This window comes from Saccostrea echinata, unplaced genomic scaffold, assembly GCF_033153115.1.
Source record: "Saccostrea echinata isolate AGI-Se365-2 ecotype Australia unplaced genomic scaffold, CSIRO_AGI_Sech_v1 ptg000033l, whole genome shotgun sequence".
Taxonomy (NCBI): Eukaryota; Metazoa; Mollusca; class Bivalvia; order Ostreida; family Ostreidae; genus Saccostrea; species Saccostrea echinata.
Genome location: NW_026889782.1, coordinates 32,735,254 through 32,759,784, shown reverse-complemented (window position 1 = coordinate 32,759,784; position 24,531 = coordinate 32,735,254). Strand labels below are relative to the sequence as shown.

Below are 24,531 nucleotides of genomic sequence, written 5' to 3'. Positions count from 1 at the left end.
ATAGTTTTTCATAAAAATGTTTATGTATTTATGTATAAAGCATGAAATATAAAATGTGAATACATTACAATGAGATTTTACAATCAAAATGATATTCCAGTATACATATAAATATAAAAAGCCTTGCATGTCAAAGTCTGACAAGATTAAGTACATCCTCCCCATTCATAATTATTCCAGATATTTCCTAATTCTTTTTTCTTCTTTCTCTGTCAACTTTTCCCATTTGTCCTCCCTCTGATCTTCCATCACCATATTGAAAATTCTTTGAACTGTACCCAAAATGCAAATCCACCAATGTCCCCTTTCTGAACAATTTGGTTGTGGCAAAGAAAAAATCTCTAATTTTTTTTTTTAAATAATTAGCATTAATAATAATAACAAAAGGTTCAGTGACCACATTGTTCACCTAAGCAACAATGGCAAACTCACTTAACTCTGACACAGGTGGCTTTTGTGAAATACAATACAAAAAAGTGCTGGAATAAATTGCAAAAGTATTTTTTTTATATTTGTTCCATACTGATCAAATTTACTCAAGATTCCCTCCTTAGGCCCCACTATTGTAGCAATGTAGAATTTCTTAAAAAGACTTAATATTTTCCTATACACAAGTATAAATTACTATGTAAAACTTTGCATCCCTTCAGGGGCCCCACTGGTGGTTTAGTGGTCATTGTTTCAACAAACTTGAAACAACACTGCATATGGATGTTTACAAAATAATATCAAAAATTGTAGTGTGGTAGTTCTTGAAAAGCAGATTTTTAAAGACTTTACCATATATAATCTATAGGTTGAACTTTGAACCCCTACTGGTACCTTACTATTGGTCCTCTTTGCCAAGTTCAGTTGAAATTAGTCCAGTGGTTCTGGGGAAGAAGACTTAAATGTGAAAAGTTTATGCCAACAACCATGATGATGGACAACGGACAATTTTGATCAGAAAACTTCACTTGAGCCTTTGGCTCAGATGAGCTAAAAACAAGTACTTTCATTTAAAATTAAAGTATTTGTTTTTAGCTAATCTGAGCTGAAGGCTCAAGTGATTTTAAAGATGAATATGATTGGAAAAATTGTTTGTGACATCCAACAAACAATTTAACATGAATTAATTTTCTATCATTAATCATATTTACCAGCAAAGATGTCCTTCCAATAAACAAATATATATCTCAAAATTTTAACATTAATGTTTAACATCAATATTTTTACATTTTGAAAATGTTGAATGCTTACTGTTTTCATACTAGCATCAGTGTGAAGTATTCCCTCTCTGGATTTGTTAGCATAATTGTAAGAGGAAGGAAACATTTTCATCAATACTTATGTAGAGACTTAATGGAGGGACCCTCTACATCAACTTCTTTGTTACCCATCACCTAAACCTTTTTTTTTCTAAACAATTCAATTCACAATGTATAGCTTAAATGGATTGCAATGCAAACTTCTGTTTTGACGAGGTAATTCAATTTAGCAATAGACTTTGATACTTCCAAGAATGATATGTAACATATATAAATAAAATGTGTGCACACCTTTGCTCTGATCCGATTTCTGTAAATATGTGAATTTAGTGGAATCCAAAGCTAGACATAACCCCCATAACATTTCATGTCCAGCCAGCCTTCTTTGCCAGATTGCTGAGCATATCCTGAATGAATAAAGCAATGCATTCATTTGTTTTAATATACATCAAACACATACATTCTTCAAGAAAAAATGGTTCACTATTATACATATTGACTATAATTTTATTAGTTTCATATAATATGACGTACATGCTCATGCAGTGCATCTACTTAAATGCTCAATTCTTGCAAAATAGTTAGCAAGCATTTATATTCATCATACCTGTACTTCTGTATCCTTAAAAGAAATCAAGGGGTTGATGCTAAATCTTTCTTTAAGCCAATTGACAATCTCTCTGCAAATTTTTAATTTATAAAAAAAAATAATTGATATATTATATTTACTACTGGTAATGTTTTAAAACAGTTGTTGACACCCTATATTATTTCCAAGACATTTATTTCACTTTTGGAAGACATGCTTCATAATAAAAGCATAAAATTTTAAAATCAATAACTTTTTTTCAAAAATTTTCACAATTGAATTTGGAATGTTCAAATAGTATATATAATTCAGATTGCAAAAAATTAAATAGATTCCATTTTATTAATGAGAGAGGCTGACTGTATATTGAACCTATATAAATTATAAAACAAATATTCACACAGTAAATATTTTCTAGACATATATCTAATCAAACTAAAAGTTAAAAGAAACTACAAAAGAGAGTGAGTACAAGTCTTTAGGTAAAATTCTATAGTGTTGAAAAAAAAATCTATAAATGTCAAATTATATACATGCATGTAAATATAAATCAAATGAAATTAGCTAATGTATACTTTCAATACAATACACAAGTAATAGTACCTTGAATGTCTGATTAAGGTAAAAGTCATTATCCCCAGAAGATATTGTATAGTTTTATAGTTTTTCATAGTTTTTATAGCCAGCAAGTTCTATAATCTATGCCTTACATATTTTCATATGTTTTCCTGCTTATACTTAATTATAAGTGTGCTGGATTTGTTCTGTAGAAAAAAAAAGAGTTGGGTTAATTTTGTTTTTGATATATGTTTAAGTCATTACTTATATATACTGTGATGATTATTGTATTTATTTATTTATTTTTACCTGCATTGTGATAATGCATCGTCTTCCAAAACAGCTTAGATTTCAAATCGTCGGTCAAATCAGCTTCGTGTTCAATCGTCAGTCTAAGCAGCTTTGGGGTTCAAAAAAAAAAAAAAAAAAAACAAAAAAAAAAAAAAAAAAAAACAACACTGTGACTCGTACTGAACTCCAATTCTCATTAATTTGATGAAAGAACCGATTGAATAATGATCTCAACAAACATTTTACGTTAACTGCTATACCAGGTTTCTACTTTCACTTTCATATCGAATATAAATATGCAAGCGTAGCTATTAACAAAAGGGAAACAAATCTGAAAAATTAGTGATGCTATATTGCCTTAACATTCATCGTTAACAAATCCAAAATTATGCTACTTATTAATCACTAGGTTTATCGGCTTTTTACGAACTGCATTAATTTAACAATTACGTACATACAAGTGATGAGAGTACTAGAAAGTTTATACGGATCTGTAACCGTAATGAAATGATCTAAACACAATGAACTAGCCTTTAAAAATTCTTTTAAAACGTATCTGACATCACTTACTTTTTCCAACACCCAACTCTTGTGCTGCAGTAGTGACGTCAAATATGACGTACACTTTCATCTGATAAAAACCGAAACCGGTCCGTAAATAAAATGTGGAATGATTTTAATTTTCATAAAATAAACCCAACCATAACGGTTTTTGGATAAAATACAAAATAATTTATTCTTGATGAATTTTGTTTTTCAAGAAAACAAATTTTGAATTTTATGAAAGGATTTTTTTTGGGGGGGGGGGGGGAGTAACAGAGTACTTATTCCTTTTTTATCCAAGCTTCTTAAGGAAATGAACATCTTGATTCTTTTGAATAAATATACATTTAAATTTACACATCTTGATATATGTTTTTGAAATGATGAAGAAACATGAATTCGATATACAAGTATTTCTTTCTAAGAATTTTTACTGCCCGTGTAAAGACGAATAATGACCCTCATAGAATAATGACCGGGGGGTCATTTTTCAACGACAAAAAATGACCCCCAAGCCGTAGAAAAAATTAATTTTTTGTAGAAAAAGAGATCTAGGGGTCATTTTTTTTTTATATGTGCTTCCTATGAAAAATTGACCCCTCCCCCGTTGAAAAATGACCCCTTTTCCAACAGAGTGATAGAAAATTTATAACAGGTGATTGATGCCAAGGTTTGAACCTCAATGTTTAATTCTTCTTTATATCCTTTTTGACCAACACTGGACGAACGCGCAAATAAAATGCAATAAAACAGCATTACATTTACATGCATATTTCTATTTCTTAAGCCTATTGCGTTCTCAGCACATACTGAAAACCGCAAAATGGTTACTATTGGTTATAACTCTTAACGTAATCTCCCTTTATGGCTGTCTTCTATTTGTTTCATATTTGGATATTTGACTGTTTATAGACATTCATAGCTAAATAAAAGACAAGCGGGATGTCCTTGCTTTTCAATGGTAAACATGTCTCTCAAAGTATTCAGCCTGCTTTGAGTGCGAAGAACTTTTTTTAAAAAAAGTGAAGGAAAAAAATGAATGAGATAAATTTTCGGAAATAAATACGGAAAGTTATAAAATGAAATATTTAAGGAATGTTTTAAAGTTTTATGTGAGTTATTGGTGTGTAAATCACACAGACTTGTCACGAAGGCATATTTCACGAAGCGCACTAGCGCTTCTTGAAAAATATGTCTACATGTACGTGTCAGTCTGTGTGATTTACACACCAATAATTCACACTAAACTTAAAAAAAATCTTATTGATTATGACGTCACAATAAACGTTACCATGAGTATATTTTAAAACATCATGAAGAAGAAATGAAAGCGCTTATGTTTTACTCGTTCTCTGTGTTTTTATATGTTTGAATATTTTTCATATTTATCACCGACCACTGTGATTTTTCTTGGATTTATCTATCTATCTATCTATCTATCTATCTATCTATCTATCTATCTATCTATCTATCTATCTATCTATCTATATATATATATATATATATATATATATATATATATATATATATATATATATATATATATATGTTTTTTGAATGACGTAAAAAGTCGTGTGCAAATGAGGTAGAATGTATTGATATGACATGATATCTCGTTCGAACGACATACTGTGGATATATCTCCCTAATGAAAAAAGTAACGAACAGTGATGATTTTAAAATATCCACAAACAATACAATTCTGTTAAAATTCTGTTGAAATGGCATAAAAAAGGACCCCCGAAAATTGCAGAGGTGAGATCAGGTGCCTAGAAAGAGTAAGCGTCATCTGTTGACCTGTCACACCCGCCGTGAGCTCTATGAATAAATCAGGTAAACGGGACATTCCGTTGTCGAATTTAGTATAAAAACAAAGGCCAAACAATTGACCCAATTATAGGTTATATTTGTTGACAGGGTCATTGACGACCATTGAATTTACGAAATGCTAACTTTAAACGAGGTTGTTGAAACACCTGTAACATCAACTTACATGTATCTGTAAGTAGCCTGCCTTGATTTAAAAATTAATCGTGCTCTTGGGTATCGAATAAGTTGGTAAACGTACATGTAAATATCCTATGCAAATGATAGCGGAATATTACAACATAAATAAGGAAAGTTGACGATGGAAAAAGCTGAAGTTATCCCGTTTGTCAAACAATTTAGGTTTTATCGTCCATAATTAGTAGAACGTCCAAATATGAAGCAGACTTGGAAAACATAAGAATGACATATAAAATATCTGTATGTCTGAACTATACACAATCGTATAATGTGCATTTTTATTTACAAACAGTGATCTATGTAAATTTATTTTTAAATATATAGAAGTAATAAAGAAGAATCCCAATATAATGTACATTCAAGTCTGGTCGTCTGAGAATAGGATACATACATGTAAGAGGAATAATTTAAAAAAAAATCCACTTCAAAACAGTGATACATTTGTCAAAACAAAATATAGAAACATTTCAATACAATGTATTTTGAAGTAGATAAATGTTTCCAATTTATCATTAAAGACAGATCATTTTTTTGACATTCCAGGTGAACATAAGGATTAATTTTTCCTACATTGAACTAAAAATAGATTGAAAACAATTCTGAAAAATTATTTCACCTGCATCCGAATTCCACTCAAGTGAACATAATATTCAGGTACAAAGAATCGGGGAAGTGTGAGGGATTGTCCCCCACCCCCACTTTTTCTGAATGTAAATATTAGCAATTTCTACTTTGAAAATGTTCATTGAAAGTCTTGTAACCACCCCCTCTTTTTTATACAGTATATTTAAAAAAAAAACTCTCCTACTTGAGAGGACAAGGTGAACATAATATTCAGGCGCATAGAATCAGGGGTGGGGTATCCTCCCCCTTCCATTTTCATGAACTTTTTTTTTTGCTCTTGAAAATGTTCATTGCAAGTCTGGTTGCCCTACCCCAACTTTTTGAGACAGCAGGGTAAAAGGAAATCCCCCTTACATCAATAAACTTTTTAAGGGGTTCATCAAAGATATTTCTAAGCTAACTTGTCATTTTTGCCTCTTATAATGCTCCATTTTCCCTTTCAATGCTATGCCTGACATTTATTTTTTCTAATGTACATTGCACCAAAAATAGATTTCAAATGCAAAATTAATACAGGTAATGCTTATGTTAACTCCGATTCTCTCACTGTGTTTGGCTAGGACCTGAGCAAATAAACAAGAAACTTGACATGTTTGCTTAATCAGTTTGTATCAATTTAATCGTTGAATCATATAATAAAACAGTTATTGCTGTTTTTTTTTCTGTCAGTACAATGATTTTTCCACCATTGAAAAACAATGTTCACCTCGCCCTTTGGGCTCGATAAATTTTTACTCCTCTAGATTCTGAATCATCGCATTGACCTTAAAAACAGCTATAATTGTATAATGTAATGAAATCAACATATCATCGATTTATTCCCAATTTAGCTCCGGTGAGCAATTTGGCCAACAGGTCTCTTGATTTTTTTTACCCCTAAAAATTTCAATTTTTATCCACTGGGGGTCATTATTCTACGAGGGTCATTTTTCTTCACGTAGGGTATGCAGATTTTTAGGGTGATGACACTTTTTCTACGGGTAAAAGGGTAATTTTTCGACGTCGAATAATGACCGGGGTCATTTTTCGCCGTTGAATAATGACCGGGGGTCATTATTCGACGGCGAAAAATGACCCCAGGTCATTATTCTATGGGGGTCATAATTCATCTTTACACCGGCACGTTCAATTGTCTTTCTAAGTACTCTTTATGTTTTGTGGCAGAAATTTTTTGTGCATTAACTTCAATAATGTTTATTTATTATATTGCAATTGCTGAATACGACTGTCTTTCTATAAGTTACGTAAAATGCAATCTAAAACCACAAAAACACAAGAAGCAATTTCTGTATATCTTAAATCCATCAAAGTATGTCCTTTTTATATTTACACATCTGGAAAGTCTCCGTACACATGATTATAGAACTCCCGCATTTAATAGGTTGGTCAGAACATCAATATTTTCAGACTTTGATCCACAAGTGCAGGTGCGACAAAACTCCTTCTCCATTTTAGATTTCTTAATCCATCCGAACACTGTACGGCTGAAAAGGCTTGTCTTTTCAGGTATCAAAACCTTAAAAATAAAAATTGATTTTTTAGCGACTTTTGTAATGAAGCACAGTTTTTCCTTCGCCAATTCCATGGTAGAGACCATTTATTAAAAAAAAAAAATTAACTCAGCTCTGTGTAGTAACCACGGTTTCTTTACATATTGTTTTTGATCGATCACTGTCTGTTATCTTCATCCTTATTTTATTAAAAGTAAAGTTCTTAGCAAATATAACTGTAACCACAACCCTACCGTTTTGGTGATTATGAGTTTTTGTTAAATAGTACCCCTAGACTGTAAAAAAAATGCTTATGGAACTGTTATGATAAACCGTATGTTGCAATACTTATTGTCCAGTGTAAGTAGCTGAATCTGAAAAAAATGAGGGTCTTAATTAGATTGAAGGGCAAACATAAATGATTAAAACATAGGTTGGATATTTTTCATGTAAAGTAGAAAAGCTCACCTTTTGACTCTGAAAAATGGATGTTTTTTTTTCGTGCATTATAATTTCTATTAAATATTTTTAACCACGCTATCAAATTGAATGTGCAATATATCGAAGGTATATCTAATTTTTAGATCTATTTGTTATACGTATTTCTTAAGAAGGTAAAAGACGTGAAATGAATATTTTCGAATTTATTCTGAATATTCCTAATTGATTGACTTAGATTATTATCTTCCAATCCATAATTTGTCGTCTGTAATGAAACGTGAAGATAGCAAACGTTGATTGATCTAAAAAATCTCCAACCAAAACAAATCTACAAAAAATACAAATCAACAAACAATACTAATCTATAAACAATACAAATCTACAAACAATACAAATCTATGAACAATACAAACCTACAACAATACAAATCTACAAACAATACAAATCAATAAACAATACAAATCTACAAAAAAATACAAATCTATAAACAATACAAATCTATAAACAATACAAATCTACAAAAAATACAAATCAACAAACAATACAAATCTACAAACAATATAAACCTACAACAATAGAAAATCTACAAACAATACAAATCTACAAACAATAAAAATCTTTAAAAAAATACAAATCTATAAACAATACAAATCTACAAACAATACAAATCTACCAAAAATATAAATCTACAAACAAAACAAATCTTCAAACAATACAAATCTACAAACAATACAAATCTCTAAACAATATAAATCTACAATGATTCAAATCTACAGACGATACAAATCTCCAAACAATACAAATCTACAAACAATACAAATCTACAAACAATAAAAAACTACAAACAAAACAAATATACAAACAATAAAAAAACTACAAACAATACAAATCTACAAACAAAACAAATCTAGAAACAATAGTTAGTTTTGAAATTTATTTGAATTAATACACAAATGAATTCAAAAATTTTGCCGACTTAGAAAATGTTTTGAGCACATAATGCAGTTTTTTGTCCATGTTTTGTTTGATACCTCGATCAAAGGAAAAAAAAAATTACGATTCTTAAATCTTTTTAAGTAAAATTATAAAACAAAGCAGCAATTTAAGTTAAAAATTGAATGAAATATGCATGTTAATGAATAAAGGACACCTTTGCCGAATCTGCGATATGTTTTGAGGAGACAAGCAATCTAAGGTATATGTATTTCAAAGAGGAAAATTGCGCAGTAGAAAAAAAAAACTTAATTCGGTATGAATTTCTAAAATTGCAACCTAACTTAAATGAAATACTAAAATAATTAAACAAAGCACAATTATGAGAAAAATCATTATCTTTTTAATAACCATGACTTAATTACACTATATAACTCTATTCAAAACCAGCAATTACTTAGAAAAAGAAATCATATGTAATCTTATCATGCAATGATATTCTTTTTAAGTTTAATGAAATATGTGGAGATAACGAACAGTATTCGAGCTCAAAAGTCCATTAAACATTACAAAATAGGTGTAGAGCAAACACGGACCTCTAAGACATCAGAGGTGGGATCAGGTTTAATATTTAGCTCTACATCATATTTTGTTATTCATGTTGAAGAGAGGTCCAATCATTTTCGTCGACAAAATTGATATTAAAGCAAGTGGAAAATACAGAAAACGTAATTGGCTAGCCAATCACCTTTCTTGAAACATAAAGGCTCTGTTATTTAAACCAGATCAATTTTCAAAATCGTACAGGAAAGTAGTCGTTATTGTTAAACATACCTAGCAACATGACTAGTCTCCGTGTTATCTATTTTGTTGTTGTCATTTTCAGGCTGTCCCAAGCTACCTATGTTTCGAAGAACTATACTGCCAAACCGGAATTCGATAATAAGAAGTCAAATGACGAACTTTTAGGAGAATACAGTACTTACTTGTTGTGTGAGTGTTCTGCTATGTGTCAGAATGACTGTGACTTCTATGGGTACAATTCTAAGCTGAAGAAATGTCGTGTCCACAAGAAGATCTTCAATTCCGCTTCCGGAATATCTGACGAGGCCAGATGGAGATATTATTCTCGTTGTATGCATAACCTCTCTCTCTCTCTCTCTCTCTCTCCAAGAACACACTCATACAAAGTCCTGCACACAGTCACAGGCACGTTAAAGTGAACATCACTATTGATAGTACTTTTAGCATATATATTGAAGTGATTTATCAATATTTATTTCCAGAAAAACTTCAAAAATGTATGTATAAATGTATGTATAAGTAAATATTTTAATATCTTTTTTTTCTGTGTTCATAAAGAATGATATATTCTGTAAAATCATTTTTTGTGCTTTAATATTTCCTAAACAAGGCCGAGTCTAATATTTTCTACCCCATATATTTTGATAACTTTTCTTGAATGAATTTTTCTATTTTATTCATTGTTTTCAGATTAAATAATCGAATGTTTTCCATCTCCATTTCTTAGGGGGTCCTCTCAAAAATTCTCAAAATCTACTATAGGACCCTATGAGAATTTGTTGGAAAAACGCCAAATTATCATATTTTTCCTATATTTTTCTCTGCCCTAGCGAGTTCCTTTTCAGTCAAACATATAAATAATATTGTAAAAATAACCAAATATTGAATTTTTAAAAAAAGACCATCTGGGTTGGTTTACTACAAAGTTTTGGTTTTGTTGTTTCTTCAATGCTTAATGCCTCTAAATTTACCATATTGTTGTATATATATAATCGGCGCAGATTAATTATTTTGGTCAAACATAACAATGTTTCTTTTGATGTTCTGTCAACAGTATTTACGCAGCACAGTTAAGGCTGCAGTAAGGAGGCGGGGCCTAATTTATACGGGAAATGCTTATTATGAAATCACACATAAATATAAGTTCTTCAAATTACCACAAAATGAAATGATTTGCTATTTTAAACTGTTGAATAGCTTTAAACTGCATCAATACTAACTAGTGCATGCATTATTGTCGTTGGTTAAATCCCATACAGCAATATATAAACAATTCACTAATCGCAATGCACTTGTCAATGTGACGTCATATCGTAAAATTTGACGCAGTTTGTATGCAGTGAGAGGCGGATCAAGTTATATTTATACAATGAAAAATGTATTTTGTAATTAAACAGAATATAAATTGTAGATATATAAGAGGTCATTAACATGGATGTGATGTCTATTTTATGATTTTATTCATATACTTACCGTACATTCCCTAGACAAGTGACACTGTCGTATATTTGTATGCAGATTCATTGAAGGCTAATAGAAGGATCGTAATAAATCGATATATTGCAAGGGCATACCTTCAATGAATTATGATAAGCTTTTACACATAAACTCAAGAAGTATGAAGATATTTGAAAAGTGCTGCGAACCTGCTGAAATCATGCAAATGAATTAATTATATCTAAATCTAATGTACTTGACCAGCAAAATATTCAACATACAGTCTAACAAATGTAATTTTAGCAATTAGATAGTAGATTCTATGTAGGTTCGCAGCACTTTTTACAAACTACAAAGAGTGTTGAAAATAATTATATGTTCTTAAACTTAGATTTTTAACTTGGTTATGCTTTTGCAATATTAGAATTTATAGATGAGCTCAATACTTCAGGTATATTTGCTAAAATCACGTGAGTGCCAAATCACGTGACAAGTCTAAATAAGAAATCTAATCGTTCTCAACATGTAGTTTTCAACCACATTGCATTTGTCCGATAATAATAAAGTCCTAAAAAGAAACACCCATCCTTGTAAAGAATGTATTTTCTATCTAAAAAATTCGCCGATATTTCCATTTGGCACCCTAACTGTACTGCGTACTAAAATGTAAATGGACGTCTTGAATACACCAACGAATCATGTGTGATTCTTCATCGTCATGCATTGCTTACAAAACCGTGATGTCGTTGGAGTTTTTTTTTCCTTATTTTTGTCTTAAAAGCACATTTTCAGACCCATAGACGTTATAGATAATCAGGGTTAGGACAATATTTTGGAAAGGAGTAAAGTCGCACCTACAACTGCATGAAAAAAAAAGCTGCGAAAATTCATGAGCACTTGAAATAAACTCGACCTCATAAGTCTTTACTTTTTGTTTAAGGAAAACTTAAGGTTAAGATACAATGGCTATATTTACATAAGGTACTAAATGTCAAAAGGTAAAGGTACCGCAAATTTTAAGTGTATAGAAAATATAGCATTTAGAAAAATGCAAAATTGTTGTTTGTAAATAACTTGAAACAGAAAAGAAATTGAATATATATATTTTTAAACTCGTTAAAAAATAATTACTCATTAGGACGTAAAATCACATGATCCAGGCATCAATGCTGTGGTCATAAAATCAACAGAAAATTGAAGATTATCGAAGAAAGTCTGTAACATAGTTTTATTTTGATTTCACAATGCACATTTGCAATGCGATATGTGTATATAACGAACAGTATTCGAGCTAAAAAGTCCATTAAACATTACAAATTAGGAGTAGATTAAACACGGACCTCTAAGACATCAGAGGTGGGATCAGGTGCCATGGGGGAGCGAGCATCCCCTGCCGACCGGTCACACCAGCCATGTGCTCCTTGTCATGATCGGGAAATAACGGAAAAATCCGTCGACAAGTCAGTGCGTGAATAATGGCCTAACAATTAGTATGAAAAATATCACTCGGCATTTGACTTAATGAAAGATTGTATTTGCTGGCAAGGTCATTGTATCGACCATAGAACTTGCGAAATGATGACTTTAAACGAGACTGCTGATATTCTTGTTTTATCAACTTTTTTGTCAATAATTTACTTGTTTCAGAAGTTATTCATACGTAGAGCATGCTCTTGCGTATCGAATCAACTGAGAGATATAAACCCCGTGTGCAGGTGTTGAAGGTATATTGCTGCATAAGTAAGGGAAGTTGACGATTGAAAAGTTAAAGTCATCACGATTGTCATAAAGTTTTGTTGTTAGATTACCATTAACGTCCTTTTCTAATAAAATATCCAAATATGAAACAGATGTGTCAGACTCTGTGGCATCTTTTATCTCAAGCTCACTGGGATATATCGTGTCGACATAAGAATGGAAATAACCATTGTTAATTTACAATACGTCGTCGATATATCTAAATGTCGAGTTGAAGGCCACAGCAAGTGTTTTCTTCATTTCCAATAAAAGATTTTTGAACAAATTCTGCTTCATATGAATACAAAAATAGGTCTGCTAATAATGGGGGCGCAATTGGTACTCATCGGAAATCCAATAGCTTGTTGAAAGACTTGGTCTCCAAAACCGCGATATATATTGTCAATAAGAAACTCGAGCATCTATTTAATGTCAACTTCAGAGTACTTGTGTATAAAACCCAATTACAATGGATTACAATGGATTTCTTTCTTTAGAAAAAATTGGCACATCAATCAAAAGTCCGTAATATCAAAAAACAACTTTTCTAAACTTAATACAACCACTCCTAACGATAAATTAAAAACAAGGCTTTTTAATAACATAAACAACTGCTTCTTCACTAAAATGGAGGTCTGAAATTTTATATATTGTGATTAGTCGTCTACACAACTACATTTAATCAAAGTTTCAAAGTTTTTACTATAGTAAATCAAAGTTCCAAAGTTTTTTTTACTATAGTTAACCAAAGTTCCAAAGTTTTCACTAAAGTTAACTAAAGCTTCAATATTTTTAATTATACAATATCAAAGTTTCAAAGTTTTTACTATAGTTTATCTATTTATTTAAGCATTTTAATATTTGTTTTTTTGGGGGGTGGAGGTGAGGTTGGGTGGGGCTTAGGGTTGTTGTACATCTTAATTCAAATTTACAAATTAATTTAAATGCAATATCTACATTTATGTTTACTGAAGTTGATGGAGCACGTAGTTTGGTTCTAAATGACGCAAATTTCAAGAAATCTAATAATAAAATATATAATTCCACGGGTTTTACTATAGGGAATCAAAGTTTAAAGTTTTTACTAATCAAAGTTTCAAAGTTTTTACGATAGTAAATTAAAGTTTCAAAGTTTTCCCTAAAGTAAATCAAAGTTCGAAAGTTTTCGCTATAGTTTATCAAAGTTCCAAAGTTTTTACTATAGTAAATCAAAGTTCCAGATCAAAGTTTTTTACTTTGATACTATTGTTAACTACAGTTAACTATAGTTAACTATAGTATATTTTGCTTTATTTAGAATCACTCTGATTCTACACACAAGTACTCTGAAGATGATATTGGGACGATGCTGGAGTTTCCCATTGCCAACATTTATGCAGTCTTCGGAGACCAGGTTTTCGAACTAACAGTTGAAATTCCTATATCCACTAATTGCGCTCCTACATGTATTTGCCGACGTGTGTTATATTCCAAGAAGCAAAATGTATTAGAAAACCTCAATTTGAGTAGACAAAACACATTTTAAGCCTTCATCTCCACATATAGGTATGTCGACGACATATTATCAAATAATAGTTAATCAATAGTTACTTTCATTCAAAGTCGACTCGATATATCCCAGTGATCTTGATATAAAAGACACCACAGTGTTTACCACAACGGTTTTATTTTTTTATTAGGATGTTTTACTGACTCTGGACGACAAAGGCCAACTAACAACTAAATTGTATGACAAACGAGATGACCTCAGTTTTTTCCATCGCCAACTTTCCTTATTTAAGTAGAAATATTCCGTTATCACTTGCATATGGTGTTTATGTCTCCCAACTTATTCACAATTCAAGAGCATGCTCCGAGTGCGATCAATTTTAGAAACGAGGCTAAATACTTAGAGAAATGTTTATGTTACAGGGATTTAAGCAACTTCGTTAAAAAGTCAGCATTCTGTAAATTCTAAGGTAGTTAAAATAAACTTGTTAGCAAAAATATATTATCACTGAGTCGTATTTTGGCTAACGTGTTTCATACGAATTATTAGACTTTTGTCTTTTTTTTTAAATACCAAATTTGACATACTTATAGTTTTCCGTCTACATGATCAATACGTACGGCTCCCGGCACCTCTGACCGGTCATCCGGGGATGCTTACTCCTCCTAGGCACGATCCTGCTTCTGTCATTTCAGGGGGTCCGTGTTTTGTGCCCTCTTCAAAGATTTGTATATTTCATAGATTTCTTTAAGATCTATCACTCTTCGTTATCTTCTCTTTTCCCAATATTATTCCCCTAATTACAAGGATTAGTGGTTTTAATCCTTTCATACAAAATTGTCCATATGCAAGAAACTGCACTTTAGAGTTAAACATTTATTTTCTGTCCTTCAGGTATTCTTATAGAGTGTAAGAAATTTCGTGAAAATGGTTAAACAAAATCAGGTGTGCACGAAATTTATCCCTATAAGTCAGTTGGCATTTTTTTCTGTTTCAGATTTCCCTATGGATTGTAAAGAAATTCGTGAAAATGGTCACACTTATTCAGGGGTGTATGAAATTTCTCCCTTTGGGACCAGTCCTCTTATAGTTTACTGCGACATGGAGACTATGGAAGGAGGATGGACGGTATGTAATATATTTCAACATTAGGGTACATTGTATAATTTGCACTCAGTGTCTTTGGTGTTCATATGACTGAATAAAAAATGTCTTTCTTGCATACTGATCATACACATAGTATAAACAATGCTGATTGATTAAGTATGCATGCTCATCTTTAAAGGCAATTCAGAAACGTGTCAATGGATCTTTGAGTTTTGACAGGAATTGGTCGGAATATAAGAATGGTTTTGGTTCACCGGAACAGGATATCTGGGTTGGTAAGTATAAAAACTCTTTCAAATAGGACCTTTCATCCGATTTGGAATTTTAATAAATCGTTTTGTTGTAGCACTTCAAAATATATAAACATATAGAAGATATTATATTATTTAATGAATTTTTTAAATCGATCAATACCCATTATTTTTCCACCTTTTATGCCCCCGTAATCGAACATTCGGGGGCATAAAGTTTTTTTTCTGTTCGTCCATCCGTCTGTTTCTGTTTGTCTGTTTGTGTTATTTTCGCAAAAATATTAACCTTGCCCGTAACTTTTGTTTGGTTTAGAGCTATGGCTTTCATATTTCACCTGGTGTATTCCTTATGAAAAAGACATTTTCCTGGGACAAATATTTTTGACCACTTGACCTTGGAGCTTGACCCACTTTTGGGAAATTTTTATCAAATTTTAACTTTGGCTATAACTTTTGAACGGTTAATGCAAGGGATTACATACTCCTCATCTGCATTTCTTGGGAAAAGACAAGGCTAAAATTTTTTTGATACTTTGACCTTGACCTTATGATTTTGAGCTACTTTTGAAAAACTTGACCATACCTTTTAATGGTTAGTGCCAGGGCTTTAATATTTCACAGATTTATTTATTTTGACAAGAGCTTTCCTTGAGTACAAACAATTTTACCCCTTGACTTTGACCTCAGAGTTGACTTACTTTTGAAAAACTTTAACCATGACCATAACCTTTGTATGGTTGATTTTATGGCTTTTTAATATTCAACAGTGTATTTCGTGTGAAAAAACTTCCTTTGGGCGCAACTAATTTTGACCTTTTGACCTTGACGTAAAACCTTCTTTTGACAATCTTTATCTTTGGCCATAATAATTTTATCCACTACATGTATTTCTGTTTAATTTGTGTGAAATAAGAATAAAATTTGTATTTAAGTGTTAAATAAGTATATTTTGTACACTAAAATTACACCTGAATCTTAAAAAAAAAAATTATTCATGCTTAAACATTTCGAAAACTTTTTAAAATAAAAAGTGCACCAAATAATGGCACTTTTGAGGTATGAGAAGTAACTCATGATTAATGAGAATATATCAACATACACTGTATCATGTTTACAAAGAAATAGATATTAATTTGCTTTGATAGTTAGACAATATCAAATTTTCTCTATATGTGTATTTTATTTTAAGTTTGATATCTACTTTAAGCAAAACAAACGGTTTCTATAAATCTTAGGCCTGTATATATGATTCGTTGAACCCAGTTCAAGCCAAAGTGAAAGTAGAGATATCTAAAGGTTAGAACTTTTACCCTTTGTAATCTAATGGACTAATGGGAAATAAATATTTTAAAACACCTGTACCAATCTTTTTAACGACAAAATCAGACACATTCTTTCTCTGCAGCTTCGTCAAGCAACATCTTTAGGTACCTACAGTCCTAGTTGATGAACATCGAAACGAAGGAAGATAACTGAAATTTTATTTCTTCCAACAAAATTTAATTTTCATTTTTTATTTTATTTTTTTGGTTTTAAATATATGATATAAGCAACATCACACCACTGTTTTGATCTCCTCCCTGGTATCAGCCATTGGATGGTCTCGGCCCGCGCCCTCCGGGCTTTGGCCGATACCAACCACTCGGGCTGATAACAGGGCCAAGATCAAAACAGCATGTGATATTCTATATTACACAGGTGTATTCATTGTGACGAGATCTTTCTTTGGTAATATTTTTTTAATTTCTTGACTTTTAGTTTGGAGTATGACTAGAAACGTTAACCTTCGGCATAAGCTGCCACATGGTGGCGTCATTATTTCAGGAACACATTTTGTTCATTTAAAACTAGAAAATGTGTGCTCGACGATATCCACTTATTGTTTTTAATTGAGCTGTAAAGTAAATTGATTAAAAAATGATAGCAAGAGGAAGAAAGAATCACTCAGTGACATGATCTTTTAAAGTTAAAACGTATAGCATAAATGTCTATTACAAGTAAAACATTTCATAAAAAATTTCATCAAGGTATATTTGAATTAATTATAAAACTGATTGTATTTCAATACACTCAATCTTTATACAGGAAATGACGTAATACATCAGTTAACAAAAGAAAACAACTCGTTTCTATATGTCTCCATCACTCTCCAGAATGGAACAAGGCTGTATGAAATGTACGATCGATTCTTGGTTTCCGATGAAATAGAGAAATATCAACTCTTTCTTGCAGGACCTGCTACGGGATCCTTAGGTGCGTGATAGGTAGAAAAAAAATTTCTTTAATCATACTTTAAAAGTCTAAAACGTCTTGGACTTATATTAGAAAAGATGCTATGTAAATTGCGCAGTGTATTGTTGCATTGTATTTTATTTATATTATCCCTCTTTACAGGGGGGAGTATGAGAAGCCCTGGTCTCTATGGGCAGCACTTCAGAATCATTGACAATAAGATTAATGTGATATGAATCAGTCATCTCTGTGATATATTTTCTCTACAGGTGACAGCATGTTAAACATTCCTTCCCGCTATAGACTGTCGGGGATGTACTTCAGCACCAGGGACAGTGATAACGACAGGTATATGACTGGAGGTAACTGTGCTGCACAAAGTTACTATAGGGGAGGTTGGTGGTTTAACTGGTGCCACCAGGCCTTCCTTAACGGTCAGTGGTCCCCGACAGTCTGGTCTTGGCCTTGGTATCCTACAGTAGAGAGTGGGACATCGGTGATGGAGACCATGATGCTAATCAAACGTCACTAGGTAAACATCATTAAATATTAATAACCAGAATTTACTTTTTGGTATTTCATTGAACGTTTTAAACAGTTATAAGAAAAAAAATGTAAGACGTATAAAAGGTTTGCTTTTATTTTTTGAAACATTATTTAATTCTTTCAGACTTTTTCTTTATTTTCAACAGATGGATATTTAATGAAGTAGAAATCCCAGATTGACGAAAACCCATCAAATGAAACATTTCTGATAAAAGAGAGAATTCCAAATTCATCTTGATCATAGGGTTCTATTTATCCTTTTTTGTTTAAAAACAAACCCTGACATCTACGCATGTGAGTTAAGGCTAGGTATAGGCGTTTCTATGCAAATGAGCTAATAAAAACGCATAAGAGGTATATTTATTATTCAGAGAAAAAGTTGATTATTTCTTTATGCATACTTAGTACACACGATATGTTATAGCCAGTACACATTATGACGTCATACTATGATGTAACTGATCTTACCTGCTGGAGGTAATAAAACTCATCAACAAAACAGCTTCGTGGCAAGGGATTACTCTATTACTTATTTTTACATAAAAAATGTAAAATGCTAAGGAGAAAAATCCATAGATTAATAAAACTACTGCACAAATCCTAGGCATTTTCTCATTTGATCGGAATTTGAGGAAACTTATACCGGTCTGTACATTTTTACCCTTATTCAACTTAAAACTTTACAAATAAAAATTATACAACAGATCTGTTGATATTTTTGCAGCAATACCAGCAATCTTTGGAAGATTTTGCTTCTAAATATACCTTGTTTCAGTTAAAGAAAATGGAGCATGCCTTTGCGCCGAAACATATTTGTTGATATCCAGTTTAATCTTGCGTAGTAAAGAACAATAGTGTCATAATATGACGTCATAATGTGTATTGGCTATCTCATGTCGAGGGTACCATGTATGTATTAGATAAAAAGTTTTAACTTTCTCTGTATAATAAATATAATCCTTAGGCATTTTATTTAGATTATCTGCATAGAAAATGCCTATAATTAGCCTTAACTCACCTGCATAGTGAGAAAACGTGTAAACGATTATGTTTTGAGGTGGTGTTTTGGTTGAACTATTTCCTAAATCAATATTTTTTTTGTTTGTTTTCAGTTACTGAATGTGCCTAGTAAAAGTTGCACATTGTGTGTTGTAATAAATTGGAAAATAAATTGGAGTGAAGATTGCTCTTATTACATTAAAAAATGTTCTATCCGACAATTCGACTATTGAATATCTGAAACATTATCCTCCTTTTATGTTCATGTTTTTCTTTATCCTACAACTATAGTCCTGCTAGACACCCTATTACTGGTGACATAAATATAGCTAATAATGAGGACCTTGAATAATTAATTTTAAAAGAACCCAAATTTAGGGAACCCCAATTTTTTAACTGGCGTCATAATTAGATAAATATTATGGATTCTGTGGACGTTTACGCCAGGCGTAGGGCCAGACATGAAAAAGAAGACCTTGACACGTCGTCAGAATGGATTAAATGTATCGGATGTTTGTAAAAATCTCGCATTAAGTGATTGAAGGCAAAATGAAAACCAACTATCCTTCTGTGTTCAATAATACAGAAGTGAAAAAAAAATTAAATAGATTACATGATCAGTATGTGAGGACAAAGCAGGTAACAACATTGTTTTTTGTTTGTAAGACTCATTATTTAAATTGTTTTTAGAGGAACTTGAATTTAACTCAACAAGTGGTAATCCAACTTATACCCATAGCTCCCTTTCTAAGGAAGAAATTCTTCAAAATCATATATCAGTTTTAAATATTTTTAATATTCCCAACAACCGATATAAAATTGAATTACAAAATCTATATTGGATTCCGAAACTTCATAAAAATCCTTACAAAGAAAGATACATAGCGAGTTCCAGTAAATGTTCTACCAAGCCTCCTTGTTAACTTCTCACTAAAATATTAACAGTAGTAAAAAGATAAACTTCAGGAATACTGTGCAACAATATATTCAAGAAGTGGTGTAAATCAGGTTGGATTCTTAAAATTCCAAAGAACTTTTGGAAAATTTGAAATCAAAAAACTTTACCAAAATCAACAACATAAAAACGTGCGACTTTTCAATTTTATATACACTCAATCCCCAAGATAAATTAAAGTTCAGGCTTTCTGATATCATTGACAGTTGCTTTTTCAATAAAAAATGGAACTCTTAAATATACTTACCTTATCATTGGTCATTTGCAAAATCCCTTTGTTATAAAACATTCTGATTGTTCACACAAGTACTCTGAAGTTGATTTAAAAAGATTCTTGAGTTTCTGATTGACAATATCTATGTGGTTTTTGGAATTGCGCCCCGTTATTAGCAAACCTATTGTTATATTCATATGAAGCAGAATTATTTAAAAATCTTATACCTGAATAGAAGAAAAAAAACTTGCTGTGGTCTTTAATACGACATTTAGATATATCGAAAAAGTAGTGTCAATTAACAATGGCTATTTCTATTCTTATGTGGATACGATATATCCCGGAGAGCTTGAAATATAAGATACCACAAAGTCTGACACATATTTAGATATTTTACTAGAAAAAGACGTTTATTGTAATCTAACAACCAAGCTTTTATGATAAACGTGATAACTTTAACTTTTCAATTGTCAACTTCCCTTACTTATGCAGCAGTATACCTTCACCTGCGTACGGGGTTTATATTTTTCAGTTGATTTGATATGCAAGAGCATGTTCTACGTACGAACGATTTCTAAAACGATGTACATTATTGACAAACAAGTTGATGGAACAAGAAAATCAGCAATCTCGTTTTAAAGTCGTCATTTCGTAGGTTCTATGGCCGATACAATGACCTTGTCAGTAAATACAATTTATCATTAAGTCAAATGCTGACTGGCGTTTTTCATACTTATTGGTAGACCGTTATTTACACACTGAATTGTCGACTGATTTTCCCGTAATTTACCAACATGACAAGGAGCACCCGGTGTGATCTTTTAGCTGGGGAGACTTACTCCTCCATGGCACCTGATCCCACCTCTGATGTTTTAGAGGTCCGTGTTTGATCTGCTCTTAGAGTTGTATTGTTTAATGGACATTTGAGCTTGAATACTGTTCGTTATCTCCATGCATTTCATGAAATGTATACGCCAATAAAGAGACTAATACTATAAAATTTTATACAAACAGGCTCTAATCAACGATCTCTTCTTAATCACTTATTTCTATTTTACTTTGAATCATTGGAATAAGGTGTTTTTGACTTTAAGTGTGCTTCTTCTTGGTTCCACTTTTTTTTGGAATACTTTTAGTTTTGAAATATATAGGTTTCAATAACGAACAGTTATGAATTTTAAAGATGCAATATTTAAAACGAATCGTTAACAGGGTAAAACACGAAATCAAGGTGAGATCAGGTTTCCTAGAGTAGTAAACATCCCTTTTCGACAGGTCACATCCGCCGTGATCAACATGTATGGATCACGTTGAAGAAGTCAAATAAAAAAAAAACCCAATGATCTACTAAATTGTATTCAACATGTCAGAGGAAATATGGCTTAATAAAATGTTATATAAAAAGTAATTAAAGTGGCTGCAACGTTAATATTGACAAAGTGATCGCGAAGAATTGTTCGTGAAGCATGTCTGTCCGTTTGCGTAACGTGAGAGGTCATTCTCGCGGCGTTAGTAATTGTGAGTGAATCGGTTTTAATCGTATGCGATCCTGCAGGAAAGTCAGTGTCGGGATTAATCATTCCTATCATGTGATCGTTCTTGTATTTTGTCCACAATGATTTTGCAGTCACTGCGTAATGAACGTAAAATTTGTCAAAGTCTTATTTGAAACGGGGATATTGAGTTTTTGAAACATCAGTTTATTTGTCAGTAGCTTGTCCTTGTTTACACATTGCTCGTATTTAAGGTAAGGTTTGCGATTATAGGGAGACAACTCTCATGAATCATGAATAAGTGTTTGAAACCGACGAAATTTAAACCAGCGATACTAAGCATTCAATCGCTAATGAATTTCGACTGTCAAACACCATGACATGAACATGATGGGAACAAAGGACATTTCCAGTAGAGAATCGTATAACAATTTAAAGTGCAGGAATCTCAGAAGAATTTAGCAGACAAATGTAAGACGTTTAGCGTGATGCACGATTGATGACGCAATAAAAAAGGACTAGTAAGTTTATTTTCAGTACGGAACTGCGCAAGTTGCACGGTTATTCAAGTCAGTAGGAGCAAAGAATCAGAAGTATTGTAAATCATGCACTTCACCGCTTCACTTAAACATGTTAAATGACATCACGAATGAAAGAAAGAATAGATGTGGGCGCATCCTGTTACACTCTGCATGGTGTATGCAGTACAGCTGCAGTATGCACTCCGAACAGGGAAGACAAGTCACGGAGCATTTGACAGTTTTATATAGTTGCATTAGACAGGTAGTTATTTAATTGTTAATTTTTTTTAGTATTCGTACTTCATAATCGCGTATTACAACTCCGAATTACGGAAAGTTGTCAATGACCTAAACGGACATAAACAGTAAGGAATGAACAGATCAGGGTGCATGTTAATCCGAGATTCCTCTGACTGTAAACCCTGCTTTTATCTGTTTATATTGTGACATGTGCAGCCAATCTCGGATTAGGTGCATGTGACTAAAATCCCGCACTGCAGAAAAAGTTGTCATGCAACTTTTTTTTAAATCTCTCTCTCAATTTTTTAATAGAACCGGGAATGCATTTTCATCATTTTTTTTTTTATGAAATTGTTTGAATTATTGATTCACACATTATTTTCCACTGAGAATTAGTTCTCATAGAAAAAAAAAGTGTGGAGCCCAAATCCATTAAAAAAAATATCAGTCTTGAATGCAGTAAACAAATGCTCTAAATCTTTTATTCAAAACACAGGTTGGAATTTATATGACATAATACAGGTGAGCTTTTCTAAACTACAGCTTGTATTTATTTTTTCCTCACCAAGTGACACATTAGTATAATTTGGATCAGGCCCGTACGAAGCAATTTCAGCTTGCGGGTGTGGGGAGGGGGGGGGGCACAACGAAACCCAAACATTTTCAGTTGGGGGGGAACTACCAATAGTATTAAAATTCCTTGACAAGCCAAAAAAAAATGTCATCGGACGTTATTATTGAGAGGGCACAAGCATATAGTAGCTATGTTTTCTAGAGTATTCTATATACAATGTATCGGCAAATTACTGGGGGCGGGTCTACACACCCCATCCCCCACCGGCAAAATTATTGGGGGCAGGGGTAAACCCCCCAGCCCCCACCGGTTCCTACGGCCATGTGGATTGTTTTAATTTAGATTGAATGGTTTTAATGAGGGCATGGGAATACTTTCTCTGATTAAAGTTCAATTTTTATTAGTATTTAATTTTTTTAAATAAAAAGATCCAAATTATGCCTGACTATTTATGAATAATCTTTGGGTGTGTTTAGAAAATTCACTCATCAAGCTTATATAATTGCATTCATCTAATTCAATCTGTAGAAATGTATACATTTATTTTTTATAATAGTTGTACCATTATTAGTTATAAAGTGAGTAGGTTGGAAATTCATTCATTTCATCCTTTTTTTATTCCTTTTATTAATTGAAAATGAACACACAATTTCAGATTATGGATCATTAATTGGAAAAGAATCAGAAAAAGTACTTCAGTTCTTGCTTAGAAGATCTGAACCATCTGTTATAGTAAAGACCGTTATATTCCAGCCCATTTCAAGAAAGTTGGTTGGATCGAGCAAAGGTATGGAACCAGATGTGCCAATACCAGTGACCCAGGATTTGGAGGAGACTGGTTACCCAATAAATGTTATCCATGGAAACAATGATTCCACAACAACATTGTATCTGTAAGCTGTTTTCCTTATATTAAAAAAAAAATAAGCGTCTTGAGATGATTAGAGTACATTGCTTCTCCATCTTTGAACTTGTATTCACTAAAATAAATGTATGCATCAGATGTATTAATTGAACGTGGCATATGTCTGCTTAACAAGTTTCTATGTAGCATTCAAAAAGTGTTTGTAAAATTTCATGTAAATTGTAGCAAAATATATCCATAGATAATGGACAGAATAAATATCTGTGTCATTATGGCATTGTTATCTTTTTTTCCTGTTCTTGTCCAATATTCAAGACGGTGTAATAACTTTGCAGAATTTTACA

At 32.0% G+C, this 24,531-nt stretch overlaps 1 protein-coding gene and 1 pseudogene across 1 annotated transcript; one reads left to right on the top strand and one right to left on the bottom strand.

Moving 5' to 3' along the window:
* Window positions 1-171: 171 nt before the first annotated feature.
* LOC133198446 (uncharacterized) lies at window positions 172-2,468 on the bottom strand (annotated as a pseudogene).
* A 7,097-nt stretch (window positions 2,469-9,565) lies between these two features.
* LOC133198445 (fibrinogen beta chain-like) lies at window positions 9,566-24,219 on the top strand. Its single transcript, XM_061334538.1, has 6 exons — window positions 9,566-9,857; window positions 15,188-15,318; window positions 15,476-15,572; window positions 17,634-17,801; window positions 18,050-18,214; window positions 23,978-24,219. Exons 1-6 carry the CDS (start codon window positions 9,566-9,568, stop codon window positions 24,217-24,219), a joined length of 1,095 nt encoding a protein of 364 aa, XP_061190522.1.
* The last annotated feature ends 312 nt before the right edge of the window (window positions 24,220-24,531 follow it).